This window comes from Cavia porcellus, unplaced genomic scaffold (genome assembly GCF_034190915.1).
Source record: "Cavia porcellus strain 051 isolate PalLab524CR breed Dunkin Hartley unplaced genomic scaffold, mCavPor4.1 scaffold_14, whole genome shotgun sequence".
Taxonomy (NCBI): domain Eukaryota; kingdom Metazoa; phylum Chordata; class Mammalia; order Rodentia; family Caviidae; genus Cavia; species Cavia porcellus.
In genome coordinates, this window is record NW_026947497.1 from 11,284,674 (window position 1) to 11,296,866 (window position 12,193).

At 44.8% G+C, this 12,193-nt stretch overlaps 2 protein-coding genes across 7 annotated transcripts in view; one reads left to right on the forward strand and one right to left on the reverse strand.

The window, feature by feature from the left end:
* Positions 1–1,284: 1,284 nt before the first annotated feature.
* Positions 1,285–8,885, reverse strand: Tifa (TRAF interacting protein with forkhead associated domain). Of its 3 annotated transcripts, none has more exons than XM_013150618.3 (2): positions 8,722–8,885; positions 1,285–4,036 (listed from the first exon to the last, which is right to left on the reverse strand). In XM_013150618.3, the coding sequence occupies exon 2, from the start codon at positions 4,014–4,016 to the stop codon at positions 3,459–3,461; it is 558 nt and encodes a 185-aa protein (XP_013006072.1). In that variant the 5' UTR covers positions 4,017–4,036; positions 8,722–8,885; the 3' UTR covers positions 1,285–3,458. The 3 variants fall into 3 exon arrangements, with proteins under 3 accessions (XP_013006072.1, XP_013006070.1, XP_063116707.1); XM_013150616.3 differs by having other exon boundaries at positions 1,285–4,132; XM_063260637.1 differs by lacking the exon at positions 8,722–8,885 and adding an exon at positions 5,096–8,669 and having other exon boundaries at positions 1,285–4,132.
* A 136-nt stretch (positions 8,886–9,021) lies between these two features.
* Positions 9,022–12,193, forward strand: part of Alpk1 (alpha kinase 1) — a 131,832-nt gene continuing 128,660 nt past the window's right edge. For 3 of the 4 annotated variants that reach the window (XM_063260632.1, XM_023564345.2, XM_063260634.1), the window contains exons 1-2: positions 9,022–9,160; positions 10,333–10,389. The gene's annotated coding sequence lies outside the window, so the exon portion shown is untranslated. Of the gene's footprint in view, positions 9,310–10,332; positions 10,390–12,193 lie in introns of all 4 variants that reach the window. The other variant, XM_063260633.1, reaches the window with a different exon arrangement.

Consider the following 12,193-nt stretch of genomic DNA (forward strand, 5'->3'; position numbering starts at 1 on the left):
TGACTGTCTGAGCAGAGTCGCTTTCTGTTTTCTAATGACTTGGGCTTTTGAGCAGCGACTTCACTGCCTCTAGTAGCAGAGCTGGTCTCTCTCTGGTCCCTGGACAGCAGCACTATGAAGAAACCAGTGACAGAGCCGGCACCACTTTCCCATTTTCTTCACCAGAGTGCCTGGCCCTGAGTCCACTGTCTGGAGGGTGCAACACGAATAAATGTTTTCCTGGAGATGGACCTGTAGGGTGAGTGACTGGACTCGGGATAACTCAGCTGGATAGAAGCCCAGTAAACTCCAGCCAAGCTTCACTGCTCTCATTCTTAGTCACCACCTAGAATGGAAACTGCTAGTTTCAGTCATGACCCACACAATGAAATAGTGGCCACACCTGCTATTTTAACAGATGACAGTTAATACAAGGGTAAAAACAAGCGTGGAACTGAAATAGGAAAGGGGTCATGAGGTAACACGGAAGCAGCTACCACTTACCCACAGTGCCAACGTACTCACACCTCCTGAGATTATGGTGAATTTTCCTACAAGACATAACTACTACTGTGCACATGTGTATATTAAATACATTATTTTAAAAGTAAAGCTTTAACAAACAGATGCCCCATTCCACCTGTTTAAACATATACCACAGGAAAACTAACACCAGGGAGGGACTAAAGAGTCCATTGAGGGTACCATGAGATATTTGCAGCTTAGCTTTAGCTGATGAATACCAGGATTTCTGTTTGCTGCCTCTGTGGATACTGAGAAAATCCTTTTCCTGTCCACCAGTCACTGACTGCAGCAGCTCTTGTAAGACGTGACCACAATGCCCAAGGAGTGGCTGAGGTTCCCAGGCTGAGCCTTCCCTGGAGCTGCTCCCCCCGCCCTCCAGCAATGGGCAACATGGAACTCTGCATGCTGAACAGGATCGGGACAGAGCTGGAGGCGCGTAACTATACCTGCAATCTGCCCTGTCCCCATGCTCTGAGACACCCCTGCTACCTGCTAGCTGCAGCCTTCTGCACTGGGGCACCTCTGCCAGAAGTCTGGTGAGCGATTGGTCCTAACCTTAACATCCTATTGCTTCTCCGTCATTACCCATGAGCGTTGGCTAAGAATCAGGCTGGTGATTCTGTTCTGTGGAAAAACTGAAGTTACTATTCAGCAACCTTCTCCTTAGTTCTTAAGTTCGAAACCCTTTCCAGGATAAACAGTAGAGAAATCACTACTTCAGGTGAACATGGTATCACCTCTCACATTGTGTGGGTTCAGCGACAGTGATACAGAGATTCCTTAACATTAAAACTTTGCAATTTAATCAGTTATCCAGGATCAAAGACAACAAACAGAAGTGAAAATTCTTCCAAAATGTGACATCATTTAAACAATAAAATACATATTTTAGACCATACACAGAAGTGAAATAAATCAGACTCTCATGAATAAACATCATATTGTCTCCTTGTCTCCCTAGTGTGAGAAGCTAAAATAACGTGTGTATATATTTATATGGTAGTTGATAGTTATACTACTAATTTCTCTTAGTTCATTGAAAAGAGGTTTATGCTAACATTGTTTGGACAATTAAATACAGATTATCTTGTACTAAAAGGTAACAATATGCAATGTATTAACCATTGTTACCCTCTAATTATGTTTTGAAATTGTTATTTTTTTTTTCCTCTTTAAAAATAATAGTTATTCTTTGCTCACGGGCAGCCTTTACCAAGAAGCTCCACAGTAAGCAGTCCTGACAGCTGAACAGCCTGGTTTGTAAATCCTCATCCATGAAGCTACACTGCTAGGAAGAGAGTACAAGGCAGGCAATTGGTTGGCAGTGGCAAGAAATGACAGACAGCAGGTAACCTCAGGCCGGAGGGAGACTGCTGCAAGTCAGAGCACCAAACAACACACACACAATATCATCTTAGATTCCACAGGCAAGACACAGAACCCAGGTGTCTGTGACCCAATTCAAGGTGGGACTCAGTTCCACTGTCCAGGGCTCAGTCGCCTCAGGGTCCAGCCTCCGGAGCTGCCCGCACTCCTTGGCTCCAGCCTCCCACACCCTTGTCGTGCTTCACGCTGATGCCTTCTTCGGCCCCTCCCACTTTTCAGGACCATGTAATTATCTGGGTCCAGCATAATCCAGAGTATTTGCTCTGTTCAAGGTCAACTGATGAGCAACATTGCTTGCATTGCAGCCTTAATTCTTTAACTGTGATACACACTCCCAGATGGTGGAGGCTGGCACAGGGACACCAGGTGGGGCAGTCTGACGTCAAACTGTGCCAACCACAGGAAGAAGCACGGAAACCAGATGAAAGACTTCGAGCAGAGACAGGCAGTTCTCCATAGTAACAGGACTGGGGAGGGAGGCTGAGAGGCAGGATGTCACATTGTACAGGTCAGGAGCAACTGATGATCTGAACAGGGAAAAGGTTGCCAGGTGTGGCTGTGCATGCTTGAAATCCCAGCTGGGCAGGGAAACTGAGGTGGGAGGATCACAAGTTTTAGACCAGCCTGGGCTACACAGCAAGATCCCATCTCCAAAACACAATCAAGCCAAACTAAAACAAAACAACAAATACAGATATATATATATATATATATTTTTAGTAGGGTTAATATTCATATACATATATATGCATATGGTTTAGTAGGATTTGTTACCAAATTTTAGTAATTTTTTCCAAAAAAGATGAACTTTTTACAGTAAGCAAAAATTTTATTTACTTGGAAAATTCTACAGGGAGTGTCACTGCTAGTGCTCCATATCCAACATAACTGAATGATAATCATTCTTATTTATATAGCAATTAGTAACGTTTATTTAAACCTTGCAAAAACTAGTTGGGTGGGGTCCTTTCAAGACAACTGTTTTAGAAGCTAAAGTTTTAGAAATATTTAAGCATTTATTATAAATATTCACATGTTTACTTATAGAGCACCCTGGATGTTAAAATTTTGAACTCATGAAATTTTAGTTATGTAAAACACAAAAGATGAATTTAAAACTTGGTAAGAAAATAAACCCAGTCGAAGTGGTTCTTTACAATGTTTAAATATTGGTTTTAGATCCTGCCTTTTCAGGAAGATACTCTGTAATTGCACTTCTTGCAATTACAGAGGTGTCACTTCTTGCACAGTGGCGCTCAGCAGCACCAGTCCCCACAGGTCACAAGTCTTGTCGCCTGAGGCTTGAAGCCCAGAATACGGGAATCCCGGCTGCTCTGCAAAGACGCAATGCGTGAGCAGAAACCCAGGCCTGGAACCACATTGGGTCGCAAAAGGGAAGAACCTGAGCATAATCTGCTCACAAGGGGCATTTTCATACACTGATCCATTGGACGTGCACTTTTTCTGGAGACCTGTGAATGCAAGGCGTGGCAGCGCAGACGGCTCCCACTGGACAGCACACTGGCAGCAAAGTGCACGTCTGACGCCTCTGCCACTGGGATGCAGCATCACCATTCGTTTTCATCCATCTCCATGGGGAAGGAGCTCCGAGTGTAGCCCGACGAGAAGCTGCCATCCTCGGGGATGGGGCTCTGTGTTGGCCAGCTGTTTTCTTGCAAGAGTGGTCTGGGAGAAAAAACAAACTGAGTCTCGAAAGACTCCAAGGACTCTCCGTCCTCTCTCTCCAGCAAGAACTGGTATTCCCCAAACCGGACCATGCACCTGTAGGGTAGGTCCATCTTGTTGAGGTAGCGCAGCTCCCGGCTGTCCACAATCAGGCTGGTCTTCTTACTCAGGTTCTTAATTTCAAAGGAAAGAACGGAGCTATTAAATGGTTTAAACGGATGCAGAGAAAACTGGACTCTGGATGCCTGCTTGTCCTGAAAAATGTAATGACAGCTGCTGGAATTGCGGCCGAATTTCACCACTTCACTGGAAGGGAGTTTCTCTCTCTTGGAAAAATTGATGGATCGAAATATACCTCTCTGTACATGCCCAGGGTGGTAAACAGTCATCTGAAGGCAAGTGACCGTCTCTTGCGTGTCGGCGTCTTCAAAACTGGACATGATGCATCAGGGAGAGCAGCCTGCAATGAGGAACCACAGGTTGGCTCACCGCTGGCAGGCCAAGAGCTTCGTTGCACATACGCTGAGGAAACCCTTCAACAGCTGATTTGTTGAGACTTTAACATAAGAAAACAATACATAGAATACTTTCAATTAAATAGTAAATGTGTGAAATTTTATACCTTTTTTTTTTAATTGGTATAGGGATCGAATTCACGACTGTGCGCTTGCAAGGCAGGTGCTTATGCCACTGAGCTAAATTCCCAGCCCCCTAACTCTTTTCTGTACTTATTTATTTTTCAGTACTGGGGATTGAACTAAAGGCCTTTGCACTGAGCTACAGTTCAAGCATTTTTAAAATTTTTTATTTTGAGATAGGGTCTTGCTAAGTAACTAAGTTATCCAGGCAGACAGCACTTGCTATCTTCCTACCTCAGCCTCCCAGAGGGCTGGAGTTACAGGTGTGTGCCATCATTCCCAGCTTCTCTTTAATCTCTTTTCTACTCTGAGCATAAAACCACAGATGCAATTTGGATAATAACAAGGAAGGCCTACTGACAATAGTGATGGAAAGGAAGCATATAGAGACCACAGACTAACCTGGGTCCAGAGAAAATAAGACAGTTATGTTTTCAGAAGAAAAGCAGGAAATAAAGAACCTGTTTGACTCAACTACACACCAAAACCCCCTGCAACTTAGTAGCCATATTATAATGAGATTATTAGAATTTGAAAAACCTGGTTATTAAGGAATTTAAAAGTTATAAACAAGTAATTGTAAACTGATCCTTGTATCCTTGGATTTCTAGTCTGTGAATGATTTAAAGTAGTCACAAGTCAGTGCTTGTAAATGGTTATCACATTCTATAGTTCTAGACATATGTTTTTTGAAAACATATCTTAAAACTTTTAAGTATCATAATCTGCACATCTGGTACTGCAGATACTTATTTCTGTCAACAGTTTCTAGTAACCAGGTGGCCGAACGGTCGTGAACAACAGCAGGGCCATCCAACTGCAAGACTACATCCCTAAGGTCTGGCCCCAAGACGTCCCCAGCTGCACTTGGTGACACTGACCTCTAGTGGAATAAGCATAGCACCCTCAGAAGAGGAGAATTTGCTCCTAAGATTTCCATGAAGTTATTTTGGCACAGAGCTGCCCACTGAAAAAATGAATTTAGTTCCAAAATTGCAAGCATCTGATTAAAACAAACAGAAAAAAGCATATTAAAACCAGTCTCTTCTCCTAGCCTCATCTTTTCCTCTCCTACTATAAGTGTTGTTTTTACCCTTACAAAAAGTTTTTTACACAAACACACATTTCTCCAGACAGAAAAATTTTCTTACATAAATAGAAACATGATATAGTGTTTATACTGTACAATTAATAATGCATGCAGTGTTTCTTCCATATCTACACATGTAAGTGGACCTCATTCCCTAGTGCATGCATAGAACTGCTTTGATCCAGTTCGGTGACAAAACCAGAATGAGGGATGCAAATATATGTCCTGGCTTTCCTTGAATGATTAACCAGTGTAATTGGATTACATGTGTTTATACTCACAGAGTCAGATCCACAGTCTCATGTGAGGTTGATCTGCAGTCTTTTTTTGTTTGTTTGCCATCCATATTAGGTGTTGGTATAAAACAACAATGGTTCAGACAAAACAAAAAAATACTTTTCATACTTCCATTCCCTTTATATGCTTGCTGTTACTCATTTTTGAAATACAAACTTTCCTTTTGCAAGCTTTGCTGCTAAAAATCAAACTCAGTTTATTCCACTATTCAATGACTGGCAGAACTAAGCAACATTGCTTCTGCCTTAATTTGGAAATATACTTCTAATTTTTCAATTTACATTCACTATGTATTTCTTTTGTGTGTGTGTGTGTATTTTTTATGGTTTGTTTTTTTTTTTTTTTTGTATTTTTACCAGTACCAGGGATCGAATTCATGACCACAGGCTTGCAAGGCAGGTGCTTATGCCACTGAGCTAAATCCCCAGCCCCTCATTATGTATTTCTCAGACAGTATTACATCATATTGCACTCCCTACCTAAGTAAAAGACACATCACTATAACATAGTTACAAGAGAAGTGAATGGAAGCTGTGTAAATCTTGCAACAGACATAGCAACAATAACTATGAAACAAAACAGCAAGAATCAAGGCACAATGGGTCATCTATCCAACACTGTGATCTGAAGACACTTTAATTGTGATAATAAAGTCACACTACTCAAGAAGCAGACAGCATAAAAGAGAATAATCATAAATCATGGGATGATGCAACTAGCAATCAATGAGAAAAGAATTTGGTAACCTCCACTTTTCTCCCATGCTTTCCTATTCTAAAATTTTCCATAGGAAACATGTATTACATTTACAAGAAAAAAAATCTAAAATAAAAACATTGTCAACAAGTAAAGAACCTAAAAAAGAAGACCAAGGAGTTTGTCAGTGATTGCTGGCCGGAGCTGTGAGATGTGCTACCATCATTCTAGCTCATTCCTCAGGTACAAAAGGGAACCAGATGAAAAAGCAGGGTGCATTACGGATATGCAACAGCTACATTTTGGTTTTGTAGCTATAATTCAGTCTTTTAAGCAAACCTATCAACAAGAAAAGTTCATCTTGATATAGATGCGGGCACCCAGGGAAGATCTATTACCTGCAGTACTGGAGAAAGCATAGCATTGTGGTTTATAAATCAAGGAATACAAGCATCCCAATGTGTGTTAATGCTCAGGATCTGATGAGCCAGGGTTTGATTTTAGTTCACAATTGTGACTCCTTTCAACCAACACTGAAGTTAAACGTTCATGCCGCCATGAATGAGGACAAAGTGGACATGATGGCACATCTGCAGTTCCGCAAAGCAGCAGCTCAGCCTGGCTCCCAGGGGGAAGTGCTGAAGACAGACCCACCAAGGACTTATGACATGAAAGAGAAAATCAAACCTTCTTCCCTGAGATCTCCAGGGTCGTCCATTACTGCACCCTAAAGTAGCTGGAGCTAATAAGTGCACCCACCTGTCACATGCAGGTATGGATTGACAACAGACACTGCCACTGTTTACAATACACCTGTTATCCACCAGGCACAGTGCTAATGCTTGGATCAAAGGAATTTTTAAAATCTTCAAAACAGCATACAAACCACCACTGCACAGGTAAAGAGCCAAATCTCAAATGACTACTTCCATCACAAAAACTCAGTGTTAAAACTGGAGTCCAAACTCTAACATCCCTTCTGTTACGACTACAAACACACTTCTAAGCCCCCAGTTTCCATGAATATTACCATCCTTAAATCTGATGGCAATTCCAGCCATGCCTGCTACCCCCTGGTAACTGTGAACATATGAACAGTTCAACAAACAATGATCCCTGACCCCAAGGAACTTCGGAAACTAAGTCTATTTGTTCCACAAAATCCCCAAATTCCACAAAGTCCCTCCAAAAACTGGCCTGACTCCCTGGCATTTTTGCCTAGTTAGTAGAAAAACAGAAATCAACAAATCACTAAAACAATAAATGTGAAATTGGTGGGTTTTGAAAACAAGAGCTACTTGTGTTCAGGGATTCAAAAGGCCTTCTGTGGGGGCTGGAGATTTAGCTCAGCGGCATAAGCACCTGCCTGGCAAACGTGAGGTCGCGATTTCGATCTCTGGTACAAAGAAAAAAAAAATGTGCAAAAGGCCTTCTGAAAGCCATTACTGGAAAGCACACAGAAGTGAAAGTGGTGACCTCTGTAGAGAGAACCTGGGGGCAGGCAGGCAGGTTTATTTTTACTTAACATTCTATTCCTTTGGAATTGTATACCATGTGCATTAAGACCTACTCAAAACATTTAATAGATTTTTTTTCTTTACAGAACGCACACATCACTAGATTTTTATGGAGTTCAATGGCATTGGAGATTTAGGAAGTATCATTAGATGGCAAACTGATAACTGACATCTCAAGGCTATAAAACACCAACGATGTCTGACAAATAGTAATACATATATTAACGGAACTACACAGAAATTTAAGTATTGATAAAAGCGACTTCTGCGCAAAGCCCTCTCCAATGTCAGAATTGTAATTTTTCCTGCGCTGGACATCAGGAAGTTCACTGACCCCGGTCTTAAGAGTTCAGAAGAGCTGCGACTTCAGTTTCGACTATCCAAGCGGCGTCTAACTCTTTCGGAGGGAAAGCAGAGCCGACGCGCGTGGGACGTGGTGCGTAAAGCCCCATGCATCCTGCGGCCCCAGCGCGGTACCCAGCCCCCTGCGCAGGCCCTCTGGCCTTCGGTCACCGTGCTTTCTGTTTCTCGGAGCCGTGATTTCTTACGGATGTTGGGTCCGGGAAGGGACTTTCCCGGAATCTCGCCCGCCCCGCGCCCCCCCTGCCCGCTGGGTCCCGGGCCTGGAGCGCGGCGGCCACGTTCTGCAGGGCTGCGTGGCTCTCCCGGCTCATGCTGCTGGGACGGACTCCCGGGGGGTTCGGGGACCCGGCCCGGTGCCCACCCGGTCCCACGCGGTCTCCATCCCGGCCCGCACCCGGATGCGCGACTCCCTCTCCCAGGTTTGGCACGGACTCGGCTCCCGGGACGCGAGATCCCCGTAAAAGGATCTCCCAGGATCCCCGCCCGGACCGGCGCCCTCTGCGGGGGACCGGCTCCGGACGGGGCGCGGGTGGGGCGCCCTCACCTCGGGGACGTCGGGTCACCTCTCCGGGCGCCTCGCACAGCTAGTGGCTGGGACTGCGCCGACTCCGGGCGGAGGAGACCCGGACGCTCCGCGCTGGACGCTCAGAATACGTCCGGACTTTCGACACCGAGCCGGACACGCTAGCAGCCGCCGCCGTGCTGCCCCGCCCCTCTACTTGTCCTTCCCGCCACTCCCGGCCCCCTTGACTCAGCCACGCCCACTCACAAGGCCCCTTCGTCTCACTCCCCCACTCGGCCCCGCCCCCTTGCTCTCGCCCCGCCCACTCGGCCCAGGCCCCGCGCAGCCGCACCTGCGGGCAGGGGCGGTGCCGAGGGCGCGGACCTGGAGCCTGGCGCCGAGGGGCGCGCGGTGTCTGACTGGAGGCGGCCGTGCGACAGAGGGCGCGCGCGGGGAGCGCGGGTGAACCTTCGGGACCCGGGTACGGCCTGCGAGCGCGCTCTCGAGAGCCCCGGGGGACAGCAGGGCCCCCCACAGAGGGGCGAGGCCGCGTGCGCCCGGGCTGCGGAGGCCCAGTGAGGCAGCCGTCGAGTCGGCACGCGCCTGCCACTGTCCCTAGGTTTTATAAAGGTAGGGGCAGGATTTGAACCGGTGCCCCGACCTGTTGCTGAGTTCAGGCGAGTCCCACCCGCACTGTGAAAGGTGTCTTCATGGAAAGCCGAGGCCGGGCCGGGCCGGGGCGCCCTAGACCGCTGGGAGGCAGGAGGGTCTGATGGCCTAGGCCTCACCCTGGGGCAAGGGCTGTGCCAAGGAGAGCTTGCTGTGGTCTGGGGTGTCCCTGGGTTGTGAGCACAACAGATGCAAATGTTCAGATTTTACAGATTCATCTCAGTAAAAGACACGTGGTCCCGAATCCTCCTCAAACACTTTGTCTCGCCTAGAGTATACTCTTCCCATCGTTTTCCCCACTTTGTGCAGCAGTTCTGGAATCCTTTCCTGACTGCCTTTATTGAAACTGTCCTGGCTGCCGCAGAATTTTGATGAATTCAAAAGCTTTCCCTTTTGTGGTCATTCTGCTTTTGGGAAGAGTCAGAAGTCTTGTAAGGCCAGATCCAGTGAATAAGATGGATGAGGATACACTGTATTCAACAGAAGTTACAGTAAATGGTTCATCGATAATGGTTGATCAAATTACATAGTGAATGTTTACATTTTACAGTTTGTTATGCAAAAAGACACATTTTTTATCCCTCTCAAAATACCCCTCCTTACCTTGAACACACATCCACCGTTTCTGACAATGTTCCTTTTACTGTAATAAGTGTTTAAACTTTCACTGTGCTTTTTGATCACCCCTTCAGGGCTTGGGGACACATGCTGACCCTCATAGCTGTGGGACAGAGGCCCCTTATTCGTCTGGATTCTAACCTCAACTGCAGCAGGCTCGTTTGTGGGTCACTTCCGTGACAGTAAAATGAGACACTTGCTGCTTCCCCACGTGATAGACATCTCGTGGGAGAAGTTAAGTCTCCAGAGACCAGAGTTGTCAGGATTATAAGTATGGACAAGGAGGGGTGCAGCTATGTTGAGGCAGATTGCCAGAAGGGATGCAGTTGTGTTCGTTAATCATCAACATTTATTATTTCGTATCAGGCACGGAGACAGCCAGGGTATCACCTTCCCGTTGGGGCACAGAAGAGCAGATGAGAGGTAAGACATTCAACTGAGTTACCACAATAAACCCACACAATAAAATAACGATCTCAGAAGTGGAGTTTCCACTCTTCGGCCTTGAAAACTAAATCAAATAAAATACTTTATAAACTGCAAAGGACCATAAAAGTAGGTGTTGTTAAAGTTATTAATAACTTTAGCACAGAAAATACAATTGCTAAAGTACAAGTTGCTAGAAATTGTTTTTTCTCCATTTCCCCTAAAATGGTCAGCTTACTTGGTTTACTAAGTGACTCAAAAGGAGGTTTAAGCTTTTATTTCTTTGTTACAATCTAATCTCAGTAAGTTACTGATAACTGCTTAAAGATAAGAATCTCAAAACTGAAAATGACTTTGGGAATTGAGAAACAGTGGGAGTGTGAGTCTATTCCTTAGCAGTTTCTATTCCTCACCAGCCCTGGGCAGCTGTCCCTGCCAAGGTTACTTCCCTTCAGATAATGGCAGGAAAACTGACAGAAAGCACAGAGAATGTCAAAAATTTGAATAGGGCTAGTACCAAAGTGAAATGTGCCTATTTCCTTCTGTCATTTGTTTATTGAATTTCCAGTTCCCCACGGTGCATTTCATAAAAAAGATGTTAGATTACTAACATCTAAACTAGGCAGAGTGACTAGTTGGTAACCTGTGCTTTATTGCCATTCTTGTTTGTGTGGAACCTCTGAAAATCATAATTTTTACGGATTTATTTTTAGCCAAGCCAAAGTTTAAACAATAGAGTAGTGCTAGCTTTTATAGAAAACCATGGACCAAATTCTTTGATGGTGAAAACATCTTTGCTGAAGAGGATCACAGTGCGATAAGAGGTTCTCATCCACGGCCGCAGTCAGGAGGCCCTGGACAGAGTTACGGCAGAGGGACGCGCATGGCCACTGCAGCCCAGCGGATGCACTCATGCCAACCGGCACCATCTCTACAGCCCTCTTATTCTCAGTTTTCTTTTTGAAAGGAACAAAAACACATTTTGGTTGTGTTGTTTTCATGAGCTCATCGTGTGGCCCTGAAGGAGCCACACAGAGTGAAGCACGCTGTGCTGGGAGCCGTTCTCAGCCTGCAGCACCCCCCTGCCAGTTCAGCAGCTTGCCTCCTTCCAGTGACTGACTTCTGGCACAGCTCTGAGCCATGCCAGAGCCACAGTCACGTGTCAAGTGAGGACGCTGAACCTTTCAGCTAGAGGAACTCTAGGGAAATGGGGAGCCCAAAAGTTAGGCTTGGATTGTTTCAATACAGAAGAAAACAGTAGGCATGACCTTCTTGACACAAAAAGGAGCGATATTCTGTTTGAACTGTGAGTGATTAATGCTTTAAACTGAAAGTAACATAGAATAGGTGGTAGACTTTGTGGTGATGAGAAGGGGTAGGAAGGGATGGGGGGAGATGAGAGGCTAGAGATGGAAAGTTAAAATAATTAAGATGTGACATGTATATTTCCCAAGAAAAAAGTAATTTTTATGTATCACAGGCATATAATAATGAAAAAGAAAATGCCCATATTCCAAAACTCTTCTGTTTACCATTGAATAACCTGAAATTTCCAAATTGTACTAATGTTTAGAAATAAAATGTTGTCTCAGGTCTCCTAGCCTTTGTAGTATATAATGATTATGGGAAGGCATAAAAGAATTAAGTATATAATATAGTATATAATGATTATGGGGACATAAAAGAATTAAGATTTGTACATGTACCAACTTTGTACATGTTCCAACTTGGTACATGTACAAATCTTAATTCTTTTATGTCTCTCCCTTCATCTTTTGTTTTTGTTTTTGGTCTTTTTTGA

What these genes read in the sequence shown, in the direction of transcription:
- Tifa (XM_013150618.3), bottom strand. Translation starts at nt 4,016, where the DNA reads ATGTCCAGTTTTGAAGACGCCGACACGCAAGAGACGGTCACTTGCCTT.